The sequence below is a fragment of the Prinia subflava genome, chromosome 19 (genome assembly GCF_021018805.1).
Source record: "Prinia subflava isolate CZ2003 ecotype Zambia chromosome 19, Cam_Psub_1.2, whole genome shotgun sequence".
Classification (NCBI taxonomy): Eukaryota; Metazoa; Chordata; class Aves; order Passeriformes; family Cisticolidae; genus Prinia; species Prinia subflava.
Window position 1 is genome coordinate 7555959 of NC_086265.1, and position 16146 is coordinate 7572104.

At 38.3% G+C, this 16146-nt stretch overlaps 1 protein-coding gene across 2 annotated transcripts in view; it reads right to left on the reverse strand.

Moving 5' to 3' along the window:
- LOC134560370 (septin-2) overlaps positions 1 to 16146 on the reverse strand; it is a 33570-nt gene that overhangs the window by 10298 nt on the left and 7126 nt on the right. For both annotated transcript variants that reach the window (XM_063416297.1, XM_063416298.1), the window contains exons 4-11: positions 15598 to 15684; positions 14880 to 15003; positions 10328 to 10462; positions 9790 to 9907; positions 6512 to 6613; positions 5547 to 5692; positions 4467 to 4550; positions 3483 to 3540 (exon numbers count right to left, since the gene is read on the reverse strand). In XM_063416297.1, the coding sequence (XP_063272367.1) occupies positions 3483 to 3540; positions 4467 to 4550; positions 5547 to 5692; positions 6512 to 6613; positions 9790 to 9907; positions 10328 to 10462; positions 14880 to 15003; positions 15598 to 15684 (854 nt within the window). The remainder of the gene's footprint in view (positions 1 to 3482; positions 3541 to 4466; positions 4551 to 5546; positions 5693 to 6511; positions 6614 to 9789; positions 9908 to 10327; positions 10463 to 14879; positions 15004 to 15597; positions 15685 to 16146) is intronic.

Sequence of the window (16146 nt, forward strand, 5' to 3'; positions counted from 1 at the left end):
ACTGTTTAAACAAAGGGCTTCTCAGTGAACAACATGCAGGTAGCACAGGAAAAGAAATATGAGGAAACAAACAATATTTACTTCCCACTGATATGTTTTCCCTCTACCAAGTCTGATTATTTCTGCCCATGCCTTTACATAAGAAAGGCATAAGTGAAGAGGCTGCAAGAATAGGGGAAGATGGAAAACTGCAGACAGTGGATTTTCTAGTGAATGTTCCCGTAAGAGCTCTTTTGATTAAAAATACTTCCAATACCACAGAAAACAAGTGATTTTGTTAAACTAAAGACAAGAAAAATATTCCTGACAATTTGGAAATGGGGCTACCATTAGGATAAATGTCTTCCACAGGACATGTTGACAATGACAAAGAGCAGAAGTCACTCTGGCCACAGCCATTGCAGTAAATGAGTAGCATGCACTGTTCCTTAAAAAAACAGCTAAAAACAACCAATAAAAAGCAATTATTCAAAAATAATAAAAAAAATCTTTTTCATTATAATTCCTCAAGGGTTCCCATTGCTAATTGGGGTTTTCTTCCTGGGAAGTTCCCCAGCACTAAGACTGCACATTTCACAGGGCACGGCTGAAGGATTCTCCCCACTGCTCTGGGCAATAACGCCCCACAAAATTAATTAAACTTCAGACCTGTTTTTACTTCCCTCAGGTCTGTGGCTCTTCATCAGCAGTCATGCTGTCTCTTCCCATAAAGGTTTGTCCCTTCTCTCTCAGGACAATGCTTTCCCAAACCCCAGCAGCAGCAGGCAGTGACCTGCATGCATCAGTCCCATCCTCACTCCCCACAGCCCCACTGCTGCTCCCCCTCCTGACTCCCACACCAACCCAGAGCTCTTTATCTCATCTGCCAAAGGGTTCCACATGTGCACAAAGTGGAAGGACAGAGAAAACAATTTTAACACTGTGTTCATTCTACTATCCACAGCCCACTGCTGACCAACTCTACTGAAAACACAAGCATGGAGAGATTTGCCCAAAGTCTCAGAGCAGCTCACTAAAGAAACCCAGAGGTGTTTATTCCTTGCTGTTTTCATGTAATCACAGCCCTAACATTTTTTCTGGAAGTACTACCTCTCAAAACCTTGAAAGGTTTTTATTAACAAGACACTTTCAGAGTAGAAAAAATATGGCAAAAAGCTATAAATGTGAAGTTTGTGCTCACTTACACTACAACATCAAAATAATCTGTTCTGCATCATATTTACAATAAGGAACAAGAAAATCCTTATGCCTGATTTCATTTCCAGCTCTAAAAAACAGGTTATCACTTGCAAATGAGCAAAAGCACAACCAGACTAAGCAATAAATCCAAAATGACAGATTAGCTATTCCAAATTGGCCGAACTGGGGACCACATCCTTTGGCATAATAAAAGACCATTTAGCAAAAGTGATGCCTTGATAAAGATGATCCTGGCACTAGTTCAAGCATTCATTCCTTCCAAGGTTATATAAACCTCACGAAACTGTAAATAGAACATCAAGCACCGTTACTGATGGGAATGCAGAACAGGAGGGGAAATGGATATTTGTTTTCTCTGTGAAGGCCGTGGAATGCAAGCCCATTTCCTCTGTGCCTCTTTCCTCCACAGATTTTTCCCAGTCTGAACCTTAGGGATGATTTGGAGATGAAGGGACTTCATACCAGCTTATCTACAGAAGATTCAGCAAAGCCTCTTGATCTCTTTGGAACAATAGAATGCAGAAGTTAAAAATGTATTTGTTTTTCCAAGTTCTAACCTAATCCCCCGCAACTTCAGCAGCAATTATTCAGAGATGATTAGCCCCAGAGGAAACTTTCAAAGACTGTCCCCTGAGAAATTCAAAATTTCATCCCTTTAGCCATGTTACATAAAAGACACATTACATATTTATATAGTGGTCTATTTTGACCATTCTGTGTCAATGAATAAATGGAAAAAATATATATATGTGTGTGTGTATATGTATATGTATATATATAGTGCCTGTCATTTCAACAGTTTCCAGGGAAACTATTTATAGGAAACTTTTTTCAGATGTTAAGTCTTAAAACAAATAGCTCTACAAGGATACCCAAGATTCTACTTAACCACTAGGCATGTACAATTTACATAGTTCAAATAACAGAAGAAAGTTACAACTTAAATTCTTTAAGTCTACTTGTCTGCTTGGAATCTTTAAGGAAAAATAGAAAAACAAAAAAAATTTTCAAAAAATGCTCTTGACTTTTCTGAAGTGTTCAGTACTGCTGGCTATCAGCTGATGGGCTCCTGCTGCTTTGCACATGCCCCAGTAAATGGCAGGCAGTTAATTTGTGTACAGAACACTTGCAGAAGTTCCACTCTTGTGTGTGCACAGCCATCAAGTGTGCTTATGCTGCTGAAATGCAGTTATAGAGTGATAAATATGCAGCTCACTCCATCTCCAGTAATTCGTATTATTAACTACTAATTATGGTGGTAATCAGCTGCTTCTGCATTTCCTTGTAGGAAAATTTTTTGCTATTTATATCAACGTGCCAGGGTTAGCCAATAGCTAACCAGGGTTAGTTATTTTTAAATATGGATGCTATAAGGGAAAAAGGAAATGCACAGACCAAAGTAAATTTCAAAAATTTCCATGTATGGGAGTCAATCTTCCACCTCAGAAACACAAAAACTGCTTGTAGTTTTTTATTTTTATTCCAAATCACAGCACATGTGAAATGATCTTTCCAGTCATGCTTTCCTGCAGTTATGGATGTGGATACGAGCTGAATTGGATAAAAGGATAAAGAGAAAAAAATCCACTATCTTACAATTGGCAGCAAGTCTTCAGTTTTCACACTGCAACTGGCAGCATATTGCTAGAATTTAAATACCAGGCTCAAAATTTCTGAATCTTTACAACTTCAACATAAAAATACTAAATTAAAAGGCCTAGCAATAACTTGGAACCTGAGTGAGAAATCAGTTTGAAAACACCAAATCCATAAACTGACAGGTGCAACAAAGATATTATGATTTAAGTCAAGATAAAAAACAGATGTATTAATTATATTATGGGATTTTTAAGAGCATCTTTCTACTCCACAGCCACAAGACATAAGAATAAATTGACTGGTGATGTGCTTGCAGTAAGGACATGCACATCTGAAATGACATGAGACTGTCAGTTTTATCCCACCACAGCACACAGCATGTGTAGCTGACAAACACAAATTAATTCCAATACTTAAAATACCAAATATCTTTATGGAAAATTAGCATCCAGACAGGAAGTGACGAACATTCTGCCTACAACCAAGAGTGCACACACTGCCTCCCATCCACAATGCGAGTCACTATTAACAAAACACTGTAAGGGCAACTTGTATGGTCAGGTTGGGTCTGTCATTTTGCTCAGCTCCAATCCTGCCTGCCACAGGCAGTAGCTCATGCAGAAAACTGAAATTGGAACACAGCATGTTATATTAAAGAACAAGTTTTAGAAAGTTCCTCTTACCTCAGCCTCTTTCTGCTGGAGGATTCTGTCCTTGTCTACCACTTCCTCTTCAACGGGCCTATTGAGGAAAAGAAAGCATTGACAGCATGAAATACAGAAGTAAAAATCTCCAAGAACAGATTCAAAACTCATATTTCAATTATTATAACATCATCAAAGTTTACATTCTTCCATCCAGGGGAAGTTAGGACATTTAAAAAAGCAAGCTTCCCTTTTGTAAAAGGCCATCTTTACCTCACAGACTCCTGCTATTCACTCTCCATTTTTTAAAAACTGACTTCTTTACTGCTGTATGGATTTTTTCTTTTGCAATTTACTTTAATGAAGAGATTTCCTTCAGTATCTATCCATGGTACAAAAAGCAACCACTAAAAAGCTGTGTAGGCTATTTCCTTTCTTCTTTAACATCAGGATGCTTTGCTGAATACTTGAAGAACAAGTGAAATGTGGACAAGAGAAAGATGCTATCCCAAAAGATGCAGCAAAGGTAGGTGTGGATTTTTTCCATTAAGTTTCTAAAGGACAACCTTGCCAAGAATTAAAAAGAGATAATAAACTCCATTAAAAAATTATCAGAAAAAAATTGTTTGGTCTAAACTTCTCTCTTTAGCTACATATGAAGGAGCAAGAGAAGCAATACCTAAGCAATATTTAATCTATCTCCCTAAGCAGATAGACTGGGGCCTATTGAAATTTGCCCACTAGTGTTCATTTTCTTTAAGCAGACATCATTACATAAAACCTATCTTGCCTGTAGGCACCTTCCTCCTGCACATTCCAATTAAAAGCATAGAGAAAAGGAGATTTAAATCGTTTATAAGCACAGCACTTTGCTAGATATTCTTCCTCTTCCAGAAGAGCATTTCATACAGATTTCAGCATTCCTCAGACTGCAATCTCATCAAAAATCATTATTTACAGGAGGGATTAGTTGGGAGGAAGAGGAGTCCCCTGTCACGGGCAGGGGGAGCAGCACACACTCACTTGCCCGTGCGTTTTAGCCTCTCGGAGCGGAAGTTCTCGTAGTGCAAGTCTTGGGTCACCTCCTGCAGGTCCTGCATGTGTGTCCTAGAACATGCAAAGGGCTGTTGGACACTGTCATTCTCAGCAAAGAAAAACACCCTTTAATCTTCTCTTTCTGTTTTATCTAATGGATGTATTTGCCAGAAAAGTAAATCCTTACAGAGCAAGCCAGCCAGAACTCTGCTATCAAGTTCATTGATCTTTAATTCATTCCTAAGTGCCCCACCAACATTATTCGAAGACCCAAAATATGCTGTCCTCCTCTTGGTCATTAATTACTTCAGACAAGCTGTTTATACCAGTTTTTGCAGTGTTAAGAACCTTGCAAAGATAGTTATTCAGAAAGCTACTTTAATTCCAAAGGTATTTTATTACTCTTAAGTGCTGTCAAATATAATTTGTAACTCTGAACTAGGTGGAGCTGCTTGGCTCACACAACAGCTGACATTGCTTAACAATTTCCAATTGCCAAGACAAGAAAGGAAAACCTGCTTGCTCCCAATGCCCAGCAGAGGGCAATCCCTGCCCAGTGCAGACTGAATTTGAAATGACACGACGGAATTCATTTCCAACAATAGCAAAACATCGTTTTGTAAAATAATCACTTCAAACCATTTACGCAGGCAGAATATCCGTATCGGCTAAAATCATAATGGGGTGGGGTACCATATTTAACAAAGGATTTCCCACACTGCCAAGAAAATTGCATTTGCTTTCAGAATATTCCTCACTTTGAAGAGTATTTTTAAAGCCTCTCTGCCCCACCAACTGCACTACAACAAAACCTCATTGGGTATGTAGAGCCATCAGAGCAGTTCACATAAGGCATAAAACCATCACATATATCTGGCAACACAAAATACAGAAAATATTCCCTGAATTCAGAGACCAGAGGGTACAGCAGGAAAACTGGGGACTACATGTAACTCTACACTGCCATCAAGGCTAGTTTTAAATGAAGGAATTAACGTTGCTATAGGCTTTTAGTCATTGTGGCAGTTACGTCAGCACAGGAGATGGGATCACTTTACCATTACTCACACCAGCATTGTGCGCAGCTTGAGGAAATCGTTGTGCTCTGGATTTTCAACCTCAACAACTCCCCAGGGATACAGGCGGCCTCTGATTTTTTTCCCCTTCACCTCAATCAGTTGATTGGATCCAATAACAGCGAAGGGAATGCTAGCCTAGTTGAGACAGATAAAACAAGTTACTGTTTTGATTTTTGGCTGGTTAGTGTTTGTATTTTGCTTTGTCTTTCTTTCAAAGAAAAATTCAAAGATTACAAAGATTCAAGTAACAGGCAAGAGAGGGGGAAAAGAAATGTTGACAAATACTCTCTACTAAAACCCTCTCACATCAGAAAACCAATGAATCCCATTCTAGGCAATGCAACCTCTCCTTACGAGCACCTGCAGCTTTGTTTGGATCAATTTGTTTTAACAGAGGCCCAGAAGGAAATGACGCTCTGCTTTAGGAACACTTGACTGTTGTTCAAGTCCAGTTTGGGCATAATGTGTCATCTGACATAACATCATGCATGGAGAACAGCCAACAGAAACATACTTCAGATGCAGAGTGAAGTAGCTAGAAAGAGAATTTCAGACACATTCTTCAAACACCTTTGCAAGCACAAAGAGGAAATTACTTCACTAAAACCTTGATTATCTGCTTTAACACGAGGCAAGATGTTAATTAGTACAGCAACCATAACACACACAATCTCTCTCCCTGCTCACATGTTAAAACGTTTGAGTCAGAAAACAGACTGCAAATAACAGTTCATGGTGAACAGTGGGTTACACTTAAAAGAGAAAAGAAGAGAAAGTCGTGACACACTGCACTTGGAATTCTGAAGAAGCAGAATAAAAGGGATTGTAATTCAGAGTCAACATACAAAGGAAACTGAAATTTTTGACACCTTGTAAAAGGAATAAAGTACCTTTAGGCATGTTGTAGATTGAAGAACTACAGAGACAAAATGATAAATTAGGAGTGAAACTTGCCTTTAAAACTCTAGTTTGTTCTTTAAACTCCTCATCTTCATCAGAATCTGCATCGGGGAGCTGATAAATCCTAATGCCATGTTCAGAAATCTCATCCAAAACCTGACAGTTTGCAAAAAAGAAAGAATAGTACTCTTATTTCATCAAAGGGGTATTCAGTTAAAAATATATAAAAATTATTTACATAAAAATTATTTACTAGTCTGTAACAGATATCTACCTGACTCAGTGTCCAAACTGTGAAATAACACAGGCTTGAAGACTTTTTAAAAGGCACAAAAGATAAATGTATTTAATATAGCAAGTAAATAATTAAAAAATGCCAGAAGACTTACAAGGCAAATACAGAAGCAAAGTGAGGTTAAAATGAAAAAAGAGTAAAAGTAACAAGAAGGAAATCATTAGTTACAGAATCAAAACCATTAACCCCATGTCAAAGTACATTTTTGTGTATTTGATATCTTCAAAAATTTAGAAGACAGTGCCTGATGCCTCTTGAATAAAAAAAATAAAAGCTTATTATCCACTTAAACTGGAGAAAGTCATTAAAAATCCACTACAGAAAAGACCCTGTTCTTAAGCAGTTTTCTTTGTCATTAATGTCCGAGGTTAACATAAAAAATACAGTATCTGTATTCCTGGGCACATTCTTTTCCTAATGAAATCACTGCAGGGGTGAGCAGCCAGCATAACTCCAGGCCTTTGGCAGTTTCAAAAGGTGGCACAAGGCAATTCCTTTTGCAAAACCAAAGGGAATTTTGTGCTGCCACACTACTGAACACACTTAAGTCAGCTCTTGTCACTGCATCAAATGTACTGCTGAGTTATTTTCAATAAAGGAAGTGTGGTGGGATAAGGAGAGCATGAAGAATGCTGAGATTCCACAATGACTCTCTCCAAAGGGATCTTGGATGTTTCAGCAGAAAAGGGGAACTGTGCAAACTTCCTAGAGCAGCAACTGTAACCCCACCAACAGCACCTGAACCAAGCAGCTGCCCTGCTGAATGAACTCTCAGCATAGAAAAACTCCAGGCAAATTTAGGGAGAGTTTTAAAGTAATGGTAAAAATATTCAGAAGAGCCTGTGTAAGGACTTGTGATGCCATTACTGTGTATACAACTGGAGATTAACTTGATTAACTTGATTAACTTGGTGGCACAAAAACAAGCAGACTTCAAACAGAGAGGTCTTCATAAGCCTTCCCTGAGTATTGCTGGGTTCCTCCACCCTCTGTCATGACGGCAACTGACAGCTACAGTACAAATGAAAATGGTCCAACCAGAATGTGCTTATGGAACAGGTGTTTAAAAGAAAACAATTCTCCATTAGCAGAGGATGGAGCCTGCACGAGCCACAGCTGTTCCCTGACAGTGCTTTCCTGCCAGGTACACAAACAGCCCCCGCACTCGCACACGCGCTCGCTGAGTGAAGTACGAGCCCCCACTTACACAGGGAGCAATAATTCACAGAGAGGAAAGAAATTTGGGAGTAAGTGTTGCCAATAAGCAATTAAGACATTCATACAATGAATGTCTTAATGCATCCATGGATGCTGTTACTGTTTTGCAAAATGAAAGAGACCTGAACTGTCACCAAATGACAATAAAAGATGCACAGCTGGGATGGGTGGGGCAGCACTGCAGTTCGATGCTTTTCAGTAGTTGCATAAAACAAGAAAGCACATTTAACCTGGCTGAGATCTTTGAGATAAAATGCAAGTGGAACAATACCGGGAAAGCCGACAGCAAGGGGTGCTAGAATAATATATTACAGCTGTTAAACCTAGTGCTTTCCTGAAAGGAAAAAGAATTGCAATAAAAACAAACTCTATTTTATGCTCCTAACAATGAAACAGCATTTTGCTTCTTCAAATCTGAATTTTATTGGCCTCAGAGGATTCTGTGTTCCTAAAGATTAGCCTTCCCATGGGAAATCAAAAAAAAAGTCAAAATATTAGTTCCCCTAGCATGAAGTCATTCTTTTGAGCATGTTTCCTTAGCAGCCTTGCATGGCACAGCTTGTGAAACTGTCGTGCATTTCTTCCCACTCAAGAGTTTTAAAAAATAACTTTGAATTCCAGAAAGCCCAAACAGGAATTACTCCAAGCTGGGTTTCCTTTGCAAGCACCACAAGCTAATCTTGCTGCTTAGTCCACAGCGGCAAAACAAAAACATTTTACTTCAGATTGACGGCCAAATGGCAGAAACATCTAAAAAAAGTAAGACTTCAAGCTGCGTCAGCAAAGCAGGGCTTTGATTCCTACTCTTGATTAGAGACTCTGTTGGCCAAGATGCTTTGAGTTAGAACAATATACAGTAGCTTTGATTTTCAAAGCTTTGGAAGCACATTATACATTTGACTTAATATAAACTCAGTTTGCAGAGTGACCTTTGCCAGCAGTATAAAAATAATGAAAACTTGTTTATCTGCTCCCTAACCACTCCCTCAGATTACAGATGCCCTTCATCTTGTGGGACTTAGCCAGTGCATAAATGTGGTGTCCATATGTCTATATCCAGATTGTTTTAAAGGTTAGTCAGCTACAAGTTAGTTAAATTCCCAATCAATTCTATTTTAAAATAATTAATGGTCTACTTAAATGCCTCCTTCAAATCTTTCAACATCATTCTGCTCCCAAATGCTGAAGCAAAAAACAAGCAACTATGAACACTGAGCCTGAAGTACACTGCTGAAAGAGTGAATACAGGAGCTTTTTATAAAAAGTAGCAGTTCCACAAACAGTGTGAGATAAAAATCTTCCACAGTGTCAGTAGAGTAACAGAAAAGGAAAAGCAATAAAACCTGTACAATCAGCCACATTTTTGCTTTATGATTTCCCTATCAGTTCTTTCAATTTGAGTGCAGTGTACCTGTTGTTACCTTTTAGTATTTGTGGAGGAACAAAATTAAAGCTCAAGAGCCTGGACAGAATTTCTCCCAGCAAGATCTACAGTCCTTCTTGTCTCAATGAATGAACTTTTTTTAATTTCCTTCCTCCTTTCACCTGGTTCACCATAAAGCTGCTCATTTCTACACACACACAGGAATCTCCTCCCCACTCCAGTGGATGTTTGCCTGCACTGCAGACAAGGTTCATACAGTCACAACTGTCCCCACTTTTAACCTTCTCAGCTATGAATGATTTATTCCATTTCTTGGGGTGGGAAGATTAGGTCCTTGGCCAGTATCATTCACCCCTCTTCAGTTTGAAATTACTTTATATTTGGCTTTAACACTGGATGGGCTGCTCTGTTCTCATGATCAAGAGTTAGACCTACTCTTCTCTTCAGCCTCTCTCTCTCCTTCAGCGTCAGGGTGTCAGCCTTGGCAATCACAGGGACAATGTTGACTTTTCCATGAAGGGCCTTCATGAACTCCACATCTAATGGCTTCAGTCTGCCAAGAAGCAGGGGAAAAAAAAGATTTAAAACAGGCATGAGTTAAAATACTGAAAACAGTATTTTCATAATAAATTAAGCCATTAAGCTTATTGCCCTTGCTTATAAGTTTGCTTGTGCAAAGTTTAAGTTGTAGTTAGAACTGTCACTATATAATGAAGTGGATATTAAAAGCATTTATGTTTCTGGGTGATAAACAATGCAGTACTGACTACCTTGAAACAGTATTAAATGCCCAAGGGGACAAAGGAAAGGAGAGCACTAATCTCCAAAGACTGTTTTAACTGCACTGGCTAACTGACAGGTTGGTAACTCAATTACCATTACTGCTAAGTTACCAGTTCAAGCAATGAACAGACTTATGCACTGTTATGAAGGCCCAACACCCTAAAACAGAAAAGCCTGAGCTTTCTCTTACCCATGCCCGAAAGGAGAGATGAAGTAGAAGCAGCAGTGCACTCTGTTGTCGATGATGTGGCGCCTGTTCAGGCCACTCTCGTCGTGCAGGTATCGCTCAAACTGGTTGTCAATGTAGTGGATAATGGTTTTGAAGCTGTGGTGTGGGAGGGGGGGAAAGAGAGGCATCTTACATCAGCTTTAAATAATAAGGAAAGAATCATGAAAAGATAAGAACAGGAGGAGAAACACACTTTTAATAAAAACATTACTGTTACAAAAAAGTCAACTTCCTAGCATTTTATCTAGTACTGAGGGAAAATATTTTGATAATGCAAAAGGGTGTTTTCATAACAACCACCAAGTGTCAACTTATGCCTAGAGCCAGTTTCAAGTGTTACTTTGTTCACTGGATAAAAAGTTCAAGTGCAAGCTCAGAAAAAAGCACTCAGTGATGACAACACAGGAACAAAAGACAGGATTTTTCTGCCTTTTTTCTGGGGGTAGGGGCTGAAGATCTGTTTTTAAACTGGTTGACAAATGACATATCCCGGATATCCCCTTGATTTACAATCCTGACCCTAGAGCCAGGTTTCTATAGTTACCTATGAAAATTCTGGTATTCTAGTCTGTTTGAATTAAGTACAAATACATTTGCAAGTCATGCACTCAAGCATCACATGATTTATTAAGCTATTTTGGTTACCTTACAGAATTCTTTTCTGTTGGCAAAGAAAAATAATTCCTACTTAGTTCAAGACAATTTAAAATATTCCTACAAAGAAGTAAATGAGCACAAAATCTGATCACATAGATTAATCAGACACAGAGAGCAATGACTAGACAGAGACAAAAGAAAACACAATGCATAACTAAGATAGTTTTAAGCTATTCCAGAGCATGCAGACACCTGCAAACACCATTAATATGAAAGGACACTTTATATTACGTACTGCAGGGGAAGGGAAATTAACAGATTGACGTAAATAAGGTTAGGCAGATGATTGTGTATCGTGAACATGCCTTAAACTACTTGAGAAAAAACTAACAGAAAGCTTAACTTGAGAAATAAGAACATCTGTATTTCTTTTGATGAGAAAGCACAAAGTTGATGAGATACATTTAAGGAGGGAAAAGAGCAGATAACAGAACAGAAAACTAATAATTTGGAAAATGAACACAGAATGCTGGCAAACACTGCAATAGGCAGCAACGTTTGACCCAGGGCTGCATGGCTGGAAAGGAGATAATCAAAGAAAGTAACAAGAATGATGGAAGAGATCTGGAGGGAATTTGATTCTCCAAAGCTAAGTAAGCTTTTGGATTGCAAAGGAATAAATGCACAGTAGAATATACATTTAACACATACATTTAAATCATTGCAAGATTTGGCTGTTCCAAGTCATATTACAGAAGACAACAAAGCAAAAGATGGAATTTACTGGGTTTTGACCTTGGTGCTACTCATTAGGAAACAGCATCTTAACACCTAAACATGCTGAAACACATCAACACAGTTTTTGTTCCTGTTACTCTTCAGTACTTCTCTTAGCATGTAAAAGGTAACAAGACTGAAGACACACAAGTATCAGGACAGAAACCAAACACTAACAATGGGAAAGAACCATCACACATTCCTCTGGCAATGTAATTAGTTTACGTGCAGGTTTCTAGGTCTAACAGCTCTAATTTTCCCTATAAATGCGGTGTTGGTGTCCTGTACCTCCTGATTTCCGGGAAACACCTGCCTTACACCACAGTGCTGTCACTGCTTAGGGGATAGCACATCCTGTATTGGAACAGCAAACAACACAAACGCTGCATTGAAGCCCACTGGGGAAAAAAGAGCAATATTATCAAGCTGCCAAAACTCACAGAATATAACCTTAGTCAGTTTATTAAAAAAAAAAAAAAAATATAGCAGCAGCCAAAGAGCAGAGAGAGCAGCTATCAAAGAATGACCTGTGGCACTGCAAGCAAGATGAAATCAAGAGTGTGATCAGCAATATCTAACAAGTTCACCTGGAGTCTGTTTTTGTCAACCACTTTTTGGAGGCCAGATATCAAAGCAAATCTAAGCATCAAGCAATTTTTTCCTCCCCTGATTAGATCCCCTCTCTTCTCATGTAAGATGTGATTTTAAGGACATGCTGCTCTCATGATCCCAATGTACTTACGCATGGAAAGATGTTAAATGTGTCAAACATCCCATCATAAAGAATTTTGCTGTTCTCTAAACGTACCCCTAAACTGATGCCACAAGCAATCCTAGGTGTGGGTCTGATTCTAAAATACAGAACTCCATCCAGCACTACAGCTTCCCACAGAATATTAAAGAAAATCACCATGGTTAACTGTGGTTCACCTCCACCTTTCCTTTCACATTGTTTTACGTACAGCAGCATCCAGAAAACTCTGCTTCAGAAAATGTGTTGTATTAAATCTATAGCAAATCCAGTCCAACATCATTGTTTTTCCAATCCAGCAGACCTCCTGGACACACTCCTAGTAGCACAAAATCCTTATCAGTCCTTCTTCTTTGACACAAAATACATAATTTACCTCAGGTCCCATCCATGAAAGTCAAACTCTAAAATTTAGCCCTTACATCAACGCACAGGGAGTAAAAGCAATTAGGGAACCTACTCAGCAGAAAGATATTTGAAACACTCCTAGCTATTGCTGTGCCAGTTTGATTTACCTGTGTTCAAAAATAGCCTTAGTAAAATCTGTCACCTCGAAAAACAAATAGCCTGCACACATTGTAGCCTTCCCAAAAAAGAGCCTTTCTAAACCTTGAATCATCATCAGCACTATCTACCACTGAACCTTGACTGCAGTAAGTGCTCCTGAACACAAACATAAGTTCAAGAACATGAACTTGCTCCTTCCTCTAAACTACCAAGGAAGGAAGGTGGTTGCACTGGGTTAGTCCTCACTACGGCTCAAAACAAAGAGTCTGTCCATCCAAGTCCCTGAGACATCCTGTAAAGATTAACAGACTTTGTCAAAATGACACTTGCCATGGCTGAAGGGCTTTCCATATGACGTAAGTAGTCTAAAGAGACACCATTAACTGCATCTTTTTATTTTGTAGGCTGTAAGTACTTTTTGTTCCTGCAGCGTATTTGATGTTTCAGATTTGTCACAGAAAATTACATATAAATTGTTCTAGTCGGGTCTGAATCACCACGGATGATCCTATTCAGAAAACCTCCAAAAAGAAAGGGGAAAATCTGAACACGTAGGTCTCTAAGAAACATCTGAGCAGAATAAACAAAGGGCATTAGAACACAATCAACAGGAAGAGCTCTCTATAACACAATGCACAGGCTGCAGAGCTCTCAGCTCCAGCGGAAGGAAGCTCTAGTCAACAGTGCACAAAATAAGCAAGACCATGATGCAGCCCAGAAAGATGCCTTTGTGTTATTTCAGAAGTTCAATTTTTTTCAACTTACTAAAGTAGGAAAAGTGTGAGGAAAATAAAAATCTCACTAGAGCTTCACTTTCAGACTTTCATTTAGTGTATTACAGAACTTCACTGCCTTCACTTTTGCTGTGTTCCTACACCACAGAAAGGAGAAAAACCATCTGACAACAGGAACACTGCAGATACATCATTCTGTCAATGAAAGACTGGAAAACATTCTACTAGCATTATATATGTTTATTTTATCTGCTATTTTTCTCTTTCCTGGTCTTTAATTTATTGTGAAGGACTCAAATCAACCTGTATTAGCTTTATGCTCCATTTCTCTGCACAGTGATCCCTGTTTGCCTTGGGATTACCATCACCACTACCACAAATAAAGTGTCAACAAACTTAACAACTAAGTAAAATAAATATTGTTAGTACTTAGAAGACAACCATGTGAAAATTCAAAGTTTTAATCCACTGAAATTAGAAGCATCCCAATAAGGATATATCATCTTTATTTGAAAAAATTCACCAGCTTTCCACAGTTAAAGAGAATTACCTGAATGTGATTATCTGGAAATTACATTTATGAACTTAGTAATTCTAACTTTGTTATAAATTGCCCCGTTCCTTTCTAGCTGCTCTATAAATCTCTTTGTTTATGATCATTATGCTAAAGCATTATGTGTATTTTCCAGTGTATCTGCTGACAATTATTTCATCCACCAAAGAGTGTTGGTGGTATTTAGGCCAGAGAGAGCCAAGTGGTAACTTCATCATAAAAAACCACCAGCTCTACCCAAATTGCTGGTAGTACATATAGAGGACAAGGAATGAAAAGAACTGTCTTAAAAACATGGAAACTGGATGGGCCAGAGACAGAGAAAGTAAAAGACAAGAAGATTTCCTCCACCAGAATTTTGTCTTATTGGAATATCCATAGAGACAAAAAGGTGACTGCAGTGCTCAGAGAAACTGTTTGAAGGAGAGGCTGTTAATTTTGAGGCAGAATCATAGACACAGCCTACAAAACTTTTAAAAGCATCAAAAGCGGTTGGAAAATTGAAACTGGAAGTTGTAGAAAGTACCAGAGCCACTAGAATAGTGTTTGTGGAAGACACACACTTCATTAACAAAGCAGTATTTACACACATACCAGTCCTGGCTGTTAATGGCATCTCCATATCCTGGTGTGTCAACTACAGTTAAACGCAGCTTCACCCCTCGCTCCTCTATCTCTACTGTAGAAGCTTCGATTTGAACTGTCCTCTCTATTTTCTCTAAAATAAAGGAACATTTGGATTGTTATTTGCCTATCAATTCCTGCAGAGACCTCCACAGGAGAGAGCAATAGAGGAGGAACTGCAAGCTCAAGTGTGTTGTAACCTCCGTGACATAAAATATTTTATCAAAATACACAAAGTAGTAAGCAGAATTTAATGCCACGTTTTTGTAAGTAAACAAGAAACAATGAACTAAACCATGTGTTTACTTACGATAATATGCAATAATAATATCAAAAGCACAATAGATTCTTTCTCAAAAGGTTATTTACACCTCTAACCAGGACTTAAGGCACTACAGACAAAAAGCAGTAAGGAGAAATGGGGATTAGAGCAAAATCACATTTAGGTATATTGATATTTTAAAGGTTTGGGAGCTGTTTTTTGTAATAGCAACTGATAAAGAAACAAAAGCTGTCTTTGAAAGGAAATCTAAATAAGAAAATTACAGCTCAACAAAACATAATTTAGAAAATTTGAATACAGCATGACAAAGTGGTGTAATGGGTGAAGAATGAAGCAATATTAACTGAAAGAACATGAAATTTTATAGGGTGGAGTGTGCTGGAGGAACTGTAAAATCACATTTACCTGCAGCTCCAGGAATATAACGCTCTGGATAAAGATCAGTCAGGAACAGACTGTTAATTAAAGTGGATTTTCCTAAGCCAGACTCACCTACAAATAAAATAATTCATGTTATTAAGCATATACACTTTTTACTCCAAGATTTTTAAAGCACCTTGTCTTTTTACAAGCCCACATTATGGAGGAAAAATAATTTGTTCATCAGGACCCACCCTAGCTTTTGATATAAAAACATCAAAGGTTCAGCTTCAGCACTTTGAAAACACCGGAAAAACAAGTCTCCAGTGTTTTCATAAATGTTACATGAAAATTGTTACGTTTACTGTAACAGATGTCACAATAAAAGCTGAAAGGTCATACAGCACTTGGACTACAGATCTAGAGATAGTTCAGTTACTTGAGGGAAATTACAGCTTTTTTATTTAAACTTACAAAATCAGGAGCTGTAACTCTCCTGCTGAAAATTTCTGAGAGCTTGAAGGTTTTCCTAAGCTCGAAATTGAACCTGGAACACTGCTGGGAAGATGAACGAGTAAAACAATCCCAAACCAG